Source organism: Rhinopithecus roxellana, chromosome 2 (genome assembly GCF_007565055.1).
Source record: "Rhinopithecus roxellana isolate Shanxi Qingling chromosome 2, ASM756505v1, whole genome shotgun sequence".
NCBI lineage: Eukaryota > Metazoa > Chordata > Mammalia > Primates > Cercopithecidae > Rhinopithecus > Rhinopithecus roxellana.
Genome location: NC_044550.1, coordinates 88338830 through 88354233, shown reverse-complemented (window position 1 = coordinate 88354233; position 15404 = coordinate 88338830). Strand labels below are relative to the sequence as shown.

The 15404-nt window shown below is 36.7% G+C and overlaps 1 protein-coding gene across 1 annotated transcript in view; it reads left to right on the top strand.

Moving 5' to 3' along the window:
* The window catches only part of GASK1B (golgi associated kinase 1B), a 48237-nt gene that overhangs the window by 13927 nt on the left and 18906 nt on the right, over positions 1-15404 (top strand). The window contains exon 3 of the mRNA XM_010383279.2: positions 3374-3588. Within this exon, the coding sequence (XP_010381581.2) occupies positions 3374-3588 (215 nt within the window). The remainder of the gene's footprint in view (positions 1-3373; positions 3589-15404) is intronic.

Sequence of the window (15404 nt, the reverse complement as noted above, 5' to 3'; positions counted from 1 at the left end):
ATGGCCCACTGCCTGTTTTTATTTTGTGAACTAAAAATAGTCTCTATAATTTTAAATGATTGACAAAAATCAGAAGATTAGTGATATTGCTATGACCCTTGAGACTCATATGAAATTTATGTTTCAGCATACATGATAAAATATTAATGGGATAGTTATGGCCACTTGTTTATATATTGTCCATGACTGCTTTTGGGCTACAATGGAGTTGAACAGTGGCATAGTTGAATAGTTGTGATATTTTAGGCCCTCAAAGCCTAAAATATTTACTATCTGCCTTTTATAAAATTTGCTGATCACTGGGCTAGATTATTGCATTACATTTAAAGTGGCACTATTTAAAAATAATTGAAATCAATATTTATAGTATAATATTTAGTGAAATAATTATGACAAACTCTACATACAAGATGATCCCAAATAGCCTTTTTTCTTTGCATTAATTTTGCCTCTTTCTCCTGGTAGAAATGTAAGTTCCATGAAAGCAAAAAAACTTGACCTTTATCTATTCACGTATGTAGCTTCAGGTTCTAGAATAGTGCTTAGTGCACAGTAAATGCTCAAGAAATAGTAAAGGTCAGTTGAAGCCTGATGAATTATGTGATTATGTGATGTATATATGTATAGTCATCAGAGCAAAACCTTTCTGGGGCATGTGTTTACATTAGGTACCATGCTGGGAATTTTAGATGCACGATCTCATTTCTTCCTAATAAGGTCACTTTTGAAGGTATGTTATTGCTTCATTTTACAGGTGAGAAAAACAGGGTTTAAAAGGGTTATGTAACTTCTCTAACATTACAAAACTAAGACATAATGTGACCAGAATTGTGTTGGATTCCGGAGTCTGAGCTCTAATCATAAGTTATACTCTTTAAAAAGAATTCTAGGGCCGGGCGCGGTGGCTCAAGCCTGTAATCCCAGCACTTTGGGAGGCCGAGACGGGCGGATCACGAGGTCAGGAGATCGAGACCATCCTGGCTAACACGGTGAAACCCCGTCTCTACTAAAAATACAAAAAACTAGCCGGGCGAGGTGGCGGGCGCCTGTAGTCCCAGCTACTCCGGAGGCTGAGGCAGGAGAATGGCGTAAACCCGGGAGGGGGAGCTTGCAGTGAGCTGAGATCTGGCCACTGCACTCCAGCCTGGGCGACAGAGCAAGACTCCGTCTCAAAAAAAAAAAAAAAAAAAAAAAAAAAAAAAAAAAAAGAATTCTAGAAGCAGTTTACCTATTCAGATGAGGAAGAAAGAGATAGAAAAATACTGGAGGTAAATATACAAATAACAGAACCAATTACTGGGAGAGGAGGTTATGGGTGATTTTTATTTTCTTAGCTATACATTTTTATGTTTTTCTGTATTTCATGAAATGAGTAGATTTACCTTTAATTAGTTTTACAATTAGAAACAAATGTTTCTAAAGGGAAGAAAAACAGCCCAGCAGGTTTCAATTGTTTATGTAGATCATTTCCATATTTCTCCAAAGGCCTTATATGAATTGCTGAGGAAACTGCTGTCCTTCTGACCCGTGTGTTGTTTTGTGTTGAAGTTCACTGTTAGGTTTCAACTCCCTTTGAATACTTTCTAGCCCTGAGCATGCTAAGTGCTCTTTGTCTGTGTATAACTTTGGTTCAAAGACACTGATAGAAAGAGCTTCTTGGTGTTTATTTTTAGACGCCTGAAGCACACACCTTTGGACGCTATGTGTCTATTTTCTATTTGTATTTGGTTATCCTGGCCCAGTGCTGTCTTCCACAGCATGATGGATTGCTTTTACCTGGAATTTATTCTTTTAAAATAAATTGGCGTAGTATTTGGGATATACACATTCAAAATTATCTGATATCTAAGAAGTTAACTAGGTCCCAGGAACCCCAAATCATTTACTAAGGTAAAGCGAAATTGGAAGGAGAGAGAGAGTGCTGCAAATGAAGCTCTTTTGTTATGGCTCACATTTCTTTCTCTACTCTTCTCTTAGTTTTGTATGAATGATTGTGGCATATTTTCCATAATCCAGTAGACTTTCCACATGTCTTGGCCTACATTGCAAGGCTAAAGGGAGAAAGATTTTTCTTTGAACAGAACTATAATGCAAGTGATTGGAATGATTTAAGTTAATGCTACTGAAACTATTAAGGTTAGTATAACTCCAAACTCAGGAGTGGTTAGAGGACTGTTTCCTGTGTTAAAGACTGGAGATAAGAATTCTACAAGATGGCAAGACAGTAAGGTGGCAAAATAAAAGTTGCTAATAGACCATAAAATTATATATTGAGAACATCTGAGGCTATTTAAGAGAGGTTTTAAAAATTCCTGTGACAAGTCTGAACATTCCAGTTGTAATTTCAGAGGCCTCTGTTGTTCAGGCCTGTTAAGAATGAGTTTAGTGGGCTTTATCGGATCTTTGTAATTTAGTTGTTTTTATCAGGCACATCATTCTGATTTTTGAGTTATAAGCAAAAATGCTCAACACCATCTCCTTGTGACTTTATTGGTCAGAAATGGGGGCTTGGGAATGATGTTATTGGTTTTAAGTTTGAAGTGTTGTTTAATGTGTCTGGATCATGGTCTTCCTTGTTTATGATTATTTCACTGGGGCCCATCATTCTTTGTACAGTTTAACAATGAAAGAAATTGCATTTCCAAACTTCCAAAAGTGAGACAAAACAAACCGAGTGACAGGTTAAAAAAGATCATCTATGCACATGCAGTTGAAGAACTGACATCTGCTTAAATGAACTTTGTTGAGGTTGTGTGTGAATAAATGATCCCTTAACAAGAACACTGTTGTGCTTGCACAGTTTCTATCAGGAAAGAAAAAACCTCTTGCCTCTTTTTTTTCCGTCTTTGGAGATTATAGTGATTGGTGTGAACCATACAATTTCACTTTTAAATTTGCGACTTCTAAAAATTCTTTTTCTTCCTGACATCATAATGTGGCCTTAGAAAATCAGACAGTTGTTATTACAAATAAAGAGCAGCTCCACTCAGACGTTGAATAGACAATTATAAATGTCTGGATTCTTTCCCTTTTTGTGGTAGCTGCTTTTAGATGTGGAATAAAACCACATTAACCATAGGATGTTGTTATTGGTGCTTAGTAGCCCATTCCTGCCACATCTATAAAGTATCTTGTTTAAAATTTTTCTTCATTGTCTAACAATAACTTTCTGCTTTATAAGACTTCAAACAGGAAGCAATGAGGTATGAAAGTATTAAAACTTCAGAAGACAAAGGGACCATAAAATATTGTCAAATCATACTCTCACATTTGATAGGTGAGAGTGAGACTGTGAAAGAGTGAACGACCTGCTCAAAGGCACACCCTGGGTCAGTAGTGTGCTGAAAGTGTGTTTGTTTTTCTGATTCCATAGATGGCCGCCCATGCCCCATCATTCTCTGGGATGCATCTTTATCTCCAGCAAGTAATGACACCCATTCTTCCGTTAAGCTCACCTGGGGAACTTATCAGCAGTTGCTGAAACAGAAATGCTGGCAGAACGGCCGAGTACCCAAGCCTGAATCGGGTTGTACTGAAATACATCATCATGAGTGGTCCAAGATGGCACTCTTTGATTTTTTGTTACAGGTAAGTTTATCAAATTAAGCAAACAGTTTTCTAAGACTGGCACTGAGTTATATTAGCCTGACACTAAGGAATGTTCAGCACCTGGAGTTTTTATGAAGCTGGTGATACCTTCTATTAGGTTGGTGCAAAAGTAAGTGTGGTTTTGGCCATAATGGCCAAATGCAGATGAAGCCTCCAGGTAGCAGGCTTCAGAGAGAATAGGTTGTAAATGTTTCTTATCAGACTTAAAGAGGTACCAGACTCTTAATCTCTCCTGGACCAGGAAAGAGATCTGGAAAGGGAAGGGGATTCTCTACAGAATGCAGATTTTCCACACAAGTGAGAGCTTGGCAGGGCCATTTCAAAATATGTCAAAGAAATACATCTTGGGGTAAAATACTTTGATTTCTTTTAGGGCCCACTGTCTGTCATGCTGGTATCTTATTGCTACAAAGAGTTTGTTTTGTCGATCTTAAGTTCTCTCTTAATGTTAATTCTGGTAAACTGTGCCTGAATTCCAAAGAGAAGAAGGTATAAGGAGGCATGCCCAACCACCCTTTCCCATCATGGCCTGAACTAGTGTTCAGGTTTACTTTTATTTTTTAATTTTATTATTTTTTTAAAATTTCAATAGGTTTTGGGGGGACAGGTGGTGTTTTGTTACATGGGTACATTATTTAGTGGTGATTTCTGATTTTTTGGTGTATGCATCAACTGAGCAGTGTACACTGTACCCAGTGTGTAGTCTTTTATCCCTCACTCTCCTCCCATTCTTTCCTCTAAGGCTCCAAAGTTCATTGTATCATTCTTATGACTTTGCATCCTCACAGTTTAGCTTCCATTTATGAGTGAGAACATACAATGTTTGGTTTTCCATTCCTGAGTTACTGCACTTAGAATAATGGTCTCCAATTTTATCCAGGTTGCTGCAAATGCCATTATTTCATACCTTTTTATGGGTGAGTGGTATTCTATGGTGTATGTGTACTACATTTTCTTTATCTACTTGATTGATGGGCATTTGGTCTGGTTCCATATTTTTGCAATTGCAAATTGTGCTGCTATAAACATGCATGTGCAAGTGTCATTTTTGTATAATGACTTCTTTTCCTCTGGGTAGATATCCAGTAGTGGGATTGCTGGATTAAATGGTAGATCTACTTTTAGTTCTTTAAGGAATCTTCACACTGTTTCCCATAGTGGTTGTACTAGTTTACATTCCCACCAGCAGTGCAAACATGTTCCCTTTTTACCACATCCACGCCAACATCTATTATTTTTTATTATGGCCATTCTTGCAGGAGTAAGGTGGTATCACACTGTGGTTTTGACCTGCATGTCCCCGATCATTAATGATGTTGAGCATTTTTTCATATGTTTGTTGACCATTTGTATATCTTCTGAGAATTGTCTATTCATGTCCTTAGCCCAGTTTTTGATAGGATTTTTTTTTTTTTTTTTTCTGTTTCTTGCTTATCTGTTTGAATTCCTTGCAGATTGTGGATAATAGTCCTTTGTCATGTGTAGTTTGTGAAGATTTTCTCCCACTCTGTGGGTTGTCAGTTTACTCTGCTGATTATTTCTTTTGTTATGCAAAAGTTTTTTAGTTTAATTAAGTTCCATCTATTTATCTTTTGTTGTTGTTGTTGCAGTTTGCTTTTGTGTTCTTGGTCATGAAGCCTTTGCCTAAGCTGATGTCTAGAAAGGTTTTTCGGATGTTATCTTCTGGAATTTTTATGGTTTCAGGTTTTATATTTAAGTCTTTTATCCATCTAGAGTTGATTTTTGCATAAGGTAAGGGGTGAGGATACAGTTTCATTCTTCTACATGTGGCTTGCCAATTATCCTAGCACCATTTGTTGAATAGGGTGTCCTTTACCCACTTTATGTTGTTTGCTTTGTTGAAGATCAGTTAACTGTGAGTATTGGACTTACTTCTGGGTCCTCTATTCTGTTCCATTGGTCTATGTACCTGTTTTTATACTAGTACCATACTGTTTTGGTGACGATAGCCTTATAGTATAGTCTGAAGTTAGGTAATGTGATGGCTCCAGATTTGTTCTTTTTGCTTAGTCCTGCTTTGTCTGTGTGGACTCTTTTTTGGCTCTATGTGAATTTTATAATATTTTTTTCTAGTTCTATGAAGAATTATGGTGGTATTTTGATAGGAATTGCACTGAATTTGTAGATTGCTTTTAGCCGGATGGTCATTTTCACAATATTAATTCTACCCATCCAAACACACATGAGATGTATTACCATTGGTTTGTGTCACCTATGATTTCTTTCAGCAGTGTTTTGTAGTTTTCCTTGTAGAGATATTTTACCTCCTTGGTTAAGTATGTTCCTAAGTATTTTATTTTATTTATTTTTTTTGCAGCTATTGTAAAAGGGGTTAAGTTCTTTATTTGATTCTCAGCTTGGTTGCTGTTGGTTGCTGCAGAGCTACTGATTTGTGTACACTAATTTTGTATCCTGAAGCTTTACTGAATTCGTTTATCAGTTCTAGAAGTTTTTTGGAGGAGTTTTTAGGGTTTTCTGGGTATACAACTATATAATCAGTGAACAGTGATAATTTGACTTCCATTTTACTGATCTGGATGTCCTTTATTTCTTTCTCTTTTCTGATTGTTCTGGCTAGGACTTCCAGTATTATGTTGAATAGAAGTGGGAAAAGTGGGATGTTTGTCTTGTTCCAGTTTTCAGGGGGAATGCTTTCAACTTTTCCCCATTCAGTATAATGTTGGCTGTGGGTTTGTCATAGATGACTTTTATTACCCTTAAGGTATGTCCCTTCTATGCCAATGGGTTTTAACCAAAAATTGATGCTGGATTTTGTCAAATGATTTTTCTGCATCTGTTGAGATGACCATGTAGTTTTTGTTTTAAATTCTGTTTATGTGGTGTATCACATCTATTGACTTGCTTGCATATGTTAAATCATCCCTGTATCCCTGGTATGAAACCACTTGATCATGGCGGATTATCTTTTTGATACGCTGGATTGGTTTAGCTAGTATTTTGCTGAGGATTTTTGCATCTTTGTTCATTAGGGATATTGGTCTGTAGTTTCCTCTTTTTTCATTGTGTCCTTTCCTGGTTTTGCTATTGGGTGATGCTGGCTTCACAGAATGATGTAGGGATGATTCCTTCTTTCCCTGTCTTATAGTAGAATAGTGTCATAGGATTGGTTCCAATTCTTCTTTGAATGTCTGGTAGAATTCAGCTGCGAATCCATCTGGCCCTTGACTTTTTTTGTTGCCAATTTTTAAATTACTGTATTAGTTAGGGTCTCTAGAGGGACAGAACTAATAGGTTCGATGTATATATGAAAGGGAGTTTACTAAGGATTTTTGACTCACACAGTCACAAGGCGAAGTCCCACAATATGCCGTCTACAAGCTAAAGAACAAGGAAGCTGGTCCAAGTCCTCATATCTCAAAAGTAGGGAAGTCGACAGTGCAGCCTTCAGTCTGTGGCCAAAAGCCTGAGAGACCCTGGCAGATCACTGGTGTAAGTCCAAGAGTCCAAAAGCTGAAGATCTTGGAATCTAATATTTGAAAGCAGAAACCATCCAGTATGGGAGAAAGTTGAAGGCCAGAAGTCAGCAAGTCAGCTTCTTCCACCTTTTCTGCCTGCTTTATTCTAGCTGTGCTGGCAGCTAATTAGATGATGCCCACCCAGATTGAGGGTGGGTCTGCCTCTCCCAGTCCACTGACTCAAATGTTAGTCTCTTTGGCAGCACCCTCACAGACACACCCAGGAACAACAGCTTGCATCTTTCAATCCAATCAAGTTGACATTCAATATTAACCATCACAGTTACCGTTTCAGTCCTGCTGCTTGTTACTGATCTGTTCAGAGTTTCTATTTCTTGCTAGTTTAATCTGGGAGGGTTGTATATTTCCAGGAATTTGTCCATCTCCTCTAGGTTCTCTAGTTTGTGTGCATAAAGGTGTTCATAGTACTCTTGAATGATCTTTTCTATTTCTATTGGTTGTAGAATGCCACAGGCGTAGAGATCAGTTCAGTTGGCTGGGGGCTTAGAATTTTATTTTTGGTTTACATCATCCTGCAGTAATCATACTTGCCATAGCTACCATTTGTTGAGCTATGAGAAATAGCCTTACCCCATTTGGGAGGTGAGTAAACTGAGGTTTGGTGAGTTTAAGTGTCTCACTCAAGTTCTTACAACTACTCAAGTCTGGAGCTGGGATTTGTTGGAATCTGTTGATGGTAAAAGTGTCTTCTTTCCAACATTCCACACTGTGTTTCAGTGGTCACTTGGCCATGCAACTGTTTTTCCTTCTTTCCAATTAAATTTATTGCAAATTTTTCATGAAGATTCTACATTAGAGAATAACAAATATTGATCATCTACATAATTGTGTGACTCCTCACGTTTTATAAGGTTTTCTTATGACTCTTTTCTCCCTTTGATAAATATCTTAGGACTTTCTCCACCACCTCATTCTGATTAATGCCTTTCCCTTCCCCCATTTTAGAAAAAAAAAACTTTTCTGTTGTTGCATTGTTAACTAGTATCTTGTAGAAATTTAGAATGGCCTTAGGACATTTGGAAAACATTATCCTTTTGTTAATTCATTGTTTCGTGAGTGTGAGCAGGAGGAAGAAATTGGAGAAGGACAAAAATGTAGGAATAAACCCAGTTTAGTAGAGTCATAGACTATGAAATAGGAACGTTGATGGAGGAGAGAAGGATCCCTGATGTCAGTGGTGCAGAGACACCAGCAAGGACTGAATTGGGGAGTAGGACATTTGACTTGGCAAGGAGGTGGTCAGCAGCCACCAAATTCTGCCTCCTTAAAGAGTGTTCAAGGGTCCAGCTATAAGGCTGTAACTGGTTTGAAGCATTATATATGCATTATCTCATTATTCCATTTTATTAATGTACTAGCTCTGTGAAGTAGGCATCCTTTCTCCATTTTATAGGTAGGAAAACTGAGGCACAGAGAAGTTATTATCAAGAGCTATAAAGAGTCTGGGATTTTACTTTACTTGGAAGCTAACAGGTGAGTCTGCCACAGGTTGATAGATGTTAGCAGAAGATATGAGACTCCTGGGTCAGAGACAAATGACTTTATTACTCATGGTATAGCAGGTGCCATGAGTTTTATGCTCCCTTGCCTCTCAAGTTCTATTGGGGCAATACAGAGTGGCCTTGGTGAATGCTTCAGATAGTGTGTTTATGTTACTGCTGAGGAACTCTAAGCTTAAGGAAGCCCCCCATTCTATAAGGGGCTGCTAGCTAACCTGCCAAATATTTGCCTCAGATAGATACATTATCTTTATTATCTTTGTCAGGAAACAAATCTGCCCTTCATCTCAGAGGGAGATACTCTCTGTTTGGTATGCTAACACTCTTAAAAATACATGCAGATTTTGGGAGGCTGAGGCGGTGAGGGGAATCACGAGGTCAGGAGATTGAGACCATTCTGACTAACATGGTGAAACCCCATCTCTACTAAAAATACAAAAAACTAGCTAGGGTGTGGTGGCGGGTGCCTGTAGTCCCAGCTACTCAGGAGGCTGAGGCAGAAGAATGGTGTGAACCCGGGAGGTGGAGGTTGCCGTGAGCTGAGATTACGCCACTGCACTGCAGTCTGGGTGACAGAGCAAGACTCCCTCTCAAAACAAACAAACCAATCAACCAAAACAAACAAACAAACAAACCCCCCAAAACAAAACAAAACATGCAGAACAAAATCTAATGTAAGATGTGCAGAAATGCCATGAAGAATTGTCTCTCAACAATTACCTAACTTGTTCAATGTTACATAGCTAGTAAGTTCCTGAACAGAGATATCATCAAATCTGGCTAATGCTAGATTCCATATTTTTAGCCATTATTGTATAACTACTACCAAGTTATCCTTGGATTAATGAAACAAGTCCATATGATAAAATGTCATAGTGATAAAGTGGAGAATGAATGAAAGTACCTAGGGTGAAATAGGTAAAGGTTCTCACTATGAGGTCAAGTGTTTGGCGAGTGGTAAGCAGAGATATTGAAGTTCCTGAGAATGATTAGGATGATGGAAAGTAAATTATGAACCTGGCAGTGAAGTCTATGAGAAAGGACCTTGAGATTTGAAGCTGATGAACGTAAGTGCTAACCTATTGTGAATACAGGGCAAACCTTTATGTTCTCTAATGACATGTGTTTTAATTCTGAACGCCTCAACTAAATCTCATTTTACCCAACTGCCTTTATCATTCTTTTTTCTATTGAGGGAAGCTCAATTTATGCAACATTTACCATGTGTTATAGTGAGGAAAACAACCAGAATGGTAGCAAAGTAGTACAAGGTATCCTCACTGCCCCACTTTAAGCTTTTTAAAAATTATTTAGTTAAGGAAACATAGTGTATGAAACAAATGATAGATCCATCTAAGAATTGCTGGATGACATAATATAAGTTCTAATTTTTATGAGGTCAAAAGAGGAAGAGCGCTTTGCCATAAAATAGTGAAGAAGGAGGAGTTTGAGTAGGATTGTCGGCTGTCAATGATAGAGAGGACAGAGACAACTATGAGTAAGAATATAAGATTGGTACTGTTCTTGTGACATCCAGGGCATTCTAAATATACCATTTGAAGCAGAGAGTTCTTTGAGGGGAGTAGTAACGCTTGCTGCCTCTAAGAGATACGATTCAACATAGAGGAAGAGAGATGTTTCTCCAAGATGTGTGTTTACTTTGTAACTTTCCGCTGTTCATACTTGTTCCTGACTGAGCAAGAACAAATTCCAGCTGATCCTCAGTCTTCTTCTGAGTGCATCAACAGCTTTAATCATTATCGTGCCTATTGTCTGTGGTCTTGAGGACGAATCTGAACATGTGAAATCACTATTAGGAGTTTTCAACAAAGATCAATGTTTAAAATTTGTTGCCCCCTCTGCCTGGGGTGGGACGGCCTTTCTCTTTTTTGATACTCCATAAGGTTGAGGTCTCTGCAAGACTTTACTAGAACTTACTCAAATTATAATACCAAGATTGGAGCTCCCGATTTTAGCTATGGCTAAAGCACAAAGCTAAAATCAGAAGTTAATCTGATTATTAGAAGTTAATTTGGTTAGTATTTACAAAAGTAACACTGTCAAATTATATATACAGGGATAGCAACTGAGAGAATGGACTTACATATTTTGTTCATTCAACGTTTATTTATTTCCCACAATGCAAAAGGTAAGAGGCTAATTTCTTGCAGATGTTTCAGCATTTTACAATTTCAACAGTAACGTATGAAACTACCTCTTTCCTTTTCTCTTACCAACTGTGGAAAGTGGAAAGCAAATTAATATTTTTGCTAATCTTGTAGATGGTGATGGGGTGTTATTTATATTTTTCAGTTTTTCATTTTGAGCGATATTCAGGATATTATATTTTCTTTCCCTTTTTAAAAATGGAGACAGGGTCTCACTCTGTTGCCCAGGTTGGATTGCAGTGGTGTGATCAAAACTCACTGCAACCTCAGACTCTTGGGCTCAAGTGATCCTTCCACCTTAGCCTCCTGAGTAGCTGGGACAACAGGCGCATGCTACCACACTTTTTAAAAACTTAAAAAATTTTTTTAGAGACATGTCTCATCATTATGCCCAGTCTGGTTTCAGACTCCTGGGCTCAAGCGATCCACCTGCCTCGGCCTCCCAAAGTGCTAGGCATGAGCCACCACACCCAGCCTCTATTTTCAAATATGTATAGATTATTTACATTTTACTTTCTGTGAATTGCTCACTCAAATCATTGTGCTTTTTTATTGCATTCTGTAGCTTTTTCTTATTGATTGATAAAAAGTTTTTGTATATCATGAAAATTAACCTTTGTCAATCCTGTGTCTTAAACACTTTTTCTTACTTTGTTGTTCTTCTTTTGGCTTCGCTTACAGTAGATCTTACTCCAGAGAAGTTTTTAATAAAATCATATCTTGATTCTTTTACTTCCTGCTTTCACCATCATGAAAGTTTTTTTAAATTTAAATTAAATTAATTATTATTATTTTTTTGAGATAGGGTCTTGCTCTGTTGCCTAGGCTGGAGTGTGTTGACATGATCATAACTTACTGCAGCCTCAACCTCCCAGCTCAAGTGATCATCTTGCCTCAGCCTCCTGAGTAGCTGGGACTATGTGTATGCGCCACCATGCCTGACTAATTTTTTGATTTTCAATAGAGATGGAGTCTCACTATGTGGTCCAGGCTGGTCTTAAACTCTGGAGCTCAAGTGATGTTCTTGCGTCGTCCTCTCAAAGTGTTGGGATTACAGGCATAAGTCACCACACCTGGCCATAAAATGTTTCTAGAACAATATCAATCAAAAAAATGTATTGAATAAATAAATAAACAAATGGACAAACAAGTCATTTTTCGTGAATGCCATAGTAAATAGTTATTATTATCTATACACTCTTTCTCATCAATTACACTGATAATTTTATTTTAAATGAGAATAAATGCTTCAGTTAAATGGTATTTAGGAATGTATTGGATGGATATTTGTGAACAATCTTAGAAAAGTTATGCCTGAAGCAAACTAAAATCACTTGCTCTATGATGCCAGAGCAAGAGCAATGGAATACAGAACCCAGTTGTTAATTTTCTGTACACAGCATTCTTTTTGTTTTACCCATTTAACAAATCTACATTCACAAAGGCTATGCCATTTTACTGGGTCTATAAAATGTGAGAGAAACACAAGTAATCTTTTATTCTTGAAGCGTGGGGTATAAACTGCCTAGACAAAAAGTCACCTCCATTAGGATGACAAAGACAAGTATTCTAGAGAGTGTTTGAGCCTCCAAGATTTGGTCAAACTTCTCTCAAAAGATTATATAAAATAACAGGAGCACATTTAGGAGGTAGAAAACTTGCTTTTTGACCAAAGAGACACTGTATTGTAGTGGTTAGGAGCTGGGACTCTGCAGTCAGCTACATTTTAGTCCCATTTCTGCTACTACTGATTTAACCTCAAGAACTTGCTTGAACCTCTCTCTGCACTGGTGTCCTCATCTGTAAAATAGGAATAATAATGGTGCATGTATAGAGAGCTATGGAGATGATTAAATATTTTTATATACATAAAGCATTTAGAATGATGCCTAGTACATGGTAGGCGCTCAATAATTATTGCTTATGAATTAAGCAACTGATCATCCAGAAATAAGAGTAGAAATAAGTAAGAATTAAATAAACTATTTTATCATTATTTTTATTTATTAAATTATAAGCCATTCCCAAATAATTTCATTTGGACTTTCATACATATAGGGCTTCGCCTATTAAGTTTTAATTATTTTTGACTAGTCTGTCTTGACAAACTGTGAATTTCTCAAGGGCAAGTCCCTGTCTTTTTCAACTTTGTAACAATTCTATTAGCAGCAGAGTGTCTGGAAATGTCACACTTACTCAGGGCATGGTTTATTGAAAAAAGAAAAAAAAGTACTTAGTTATATTAAAATATTAAGTCCAAAGTGTCAGATTAAAAATGTTAAACATGAAAGATATAAAGTATTCTCACAATACATGTATATTTAGCTTTGTTAAAGGAAGAGAATTGAAGTTCAGAAACTAAAAGAATCAAACAAGTAAAAATTTTCACTGTTTGATAGAGTTCTTCATATACTTGCATTTTCTAAGAATAACTATTTATTTAATGATAAATTAATGGGTGTTAGCACAAAGGAGGACCAACAAAGATATGTCTTGGGAGATATTTTTTTCTACCATCAAATTAAAAGGCTGCATATATTTCTTTTCACTTGATTGTAATAGACTTTTCTGAGCTCTTGTCTGCTCCAGACACTGAGTAGGTTTAGTGCTGGTAATAAAAGATGAATGGGTCCATTTCCCAGCCCTCAGGAGTTATACAGTCTAGTAGAAGAGACAGATAATCACAGAAGAATATAGCAGATGCCATAATTAAGAGTAATATTTTATAAAAAGAAATTTCAAGAGTGTAGATAGAAAATGTGACGTGTAATCTAGAAATGGAAAAACCTGCAGAAATTAGGTGAGTACAAGAGATGGGAGGAGAGTTTATAAGAGAGAGGAATTTTAGCAAAGGGTATGCAAAAGTTCATTAAGTGGGAGAAATGGTGCTTACGGAAATACCCTGTTCCCTAAAGGTGTTTTTCTCTCAGATGGCTACAGTAAACTTATATTCATAAATTCAACAGATAACAATAATATGAGTTGGGATGCCTTGCCTCCTAGATTTGTCTCTTTCAATTTACCTCTGTCCTCCTAATTCTTACCTGACTTCTAAAGAATTACTTCCTGACTCTAATGAATTAGGTTAAGAGGTGTTCATCTTTGTCCTACCTTCTCCTGTTTTTGATTCTGTGCGTTATTTTTTTTTTTCCCACTTAATGGTGTGAAAAAAGTAAGAATAACAATTCCAACCAATCATTGTTTAAACAAGAGGGAACTTATTACTGTTCACGGAAAGATCTGTTTCTGCAGGAACAGTCTATGTGCATAAGAAAGAAAGATTCCAACTATGGCCCTCTTGATAGATGATGAGGATTTTTCTCCTGCTTGATGGACAAGGGTCTTGCTGCCAGCTTTCAGAGGCGAGTGAGGAAACACACTCACAGGCAGGTGCTATAACAGCAAGAGACATGGTGCTCCAGGGTCCTGGACATTGGGATTTCAAATAGTTTGAGTTGGTTTTATTGTTTTGCTGAATCAGAATACTGCCAAACTAAATGACCTCTAGCCATGTATGTATTGGTAAGTTCAAGCAAACGAATGAAACAGTTTCGCATTAGTTTTCTAGTAAACAATGAGAGATGATGTAGTTGAATGTCGTCTTGGCTTCAAGTAGCAAAGAAAGTCTGGGATTAGTTGTCAGTATTGGGTAGCATGCTGAATTGGCGGACCTAGGGAGCAAAAATTGTCAAGGATCAGAGAGTGGAGAGAACATTATATTTCTGCTTTTTATTGTTTTTGAGGCATCTTCCCAATTTTTTTTTATAGAGGTAATTAGACTGGTTCACTTAGTCACAAGAAATCACTTACTAAGGTAAAGGATATGGGAATGTATGATGCTAGGCATTAAAAATGACAAATTCCAAACTTTCAGGTATGGACATGCTAAGCACTGAACAGTATTGTGATTATTGTAGACTTTTAATTGTGTACAACTAAGTTTGTCATAAATGAAATTCAAAAGTCTGACTTAGACACAATTTCTACTATATATATTTCCATAGTTTGTCACTAGGATAAATTATTTCAGTATTGATGATGTTACTTAAGATAATTAATGATACTATTTAATAAAATAATGATGTTATCTTACTTAAGGAAGCTTCAGAAGACTTTCCAAATTATCTGGCAAAATTACAATTTTATTCTTCTGAGTACTGCTTGCAATAAATGAGCATATTGGGCAGAAAACTTGGTATTTATTGGGTACCTATGATGTGTTCACTGTTTCATATGTTTAGATGTATGGAGACAGGGAAAATGATGTAAAATATGTACATATACAGATCTACTTATGATATCAAGGAACATGAATATTTTTTGCAGCGAAATAGTGTAAACTAATGGTAAAACATGACAAAAAATGTAGAATTTTATCAAAGAAGGGTTTGGGCTATTTTAATATTAGTAACAAGGAAGTTTGACTTATATTTTTATTTTATTCAATTATTTTATTATGCTAAGTTTAATTTATGACACTGTATTTTTAAACACATCATCACATTTCAGGAGACAGCACAAAGGATTTTTTTTAATGCATGTGTAGCTAAACAATAATTTACTTTAATAGCAAGTGGTCACTTCTTCCTCTCAAACTTGATGTCCAGAAG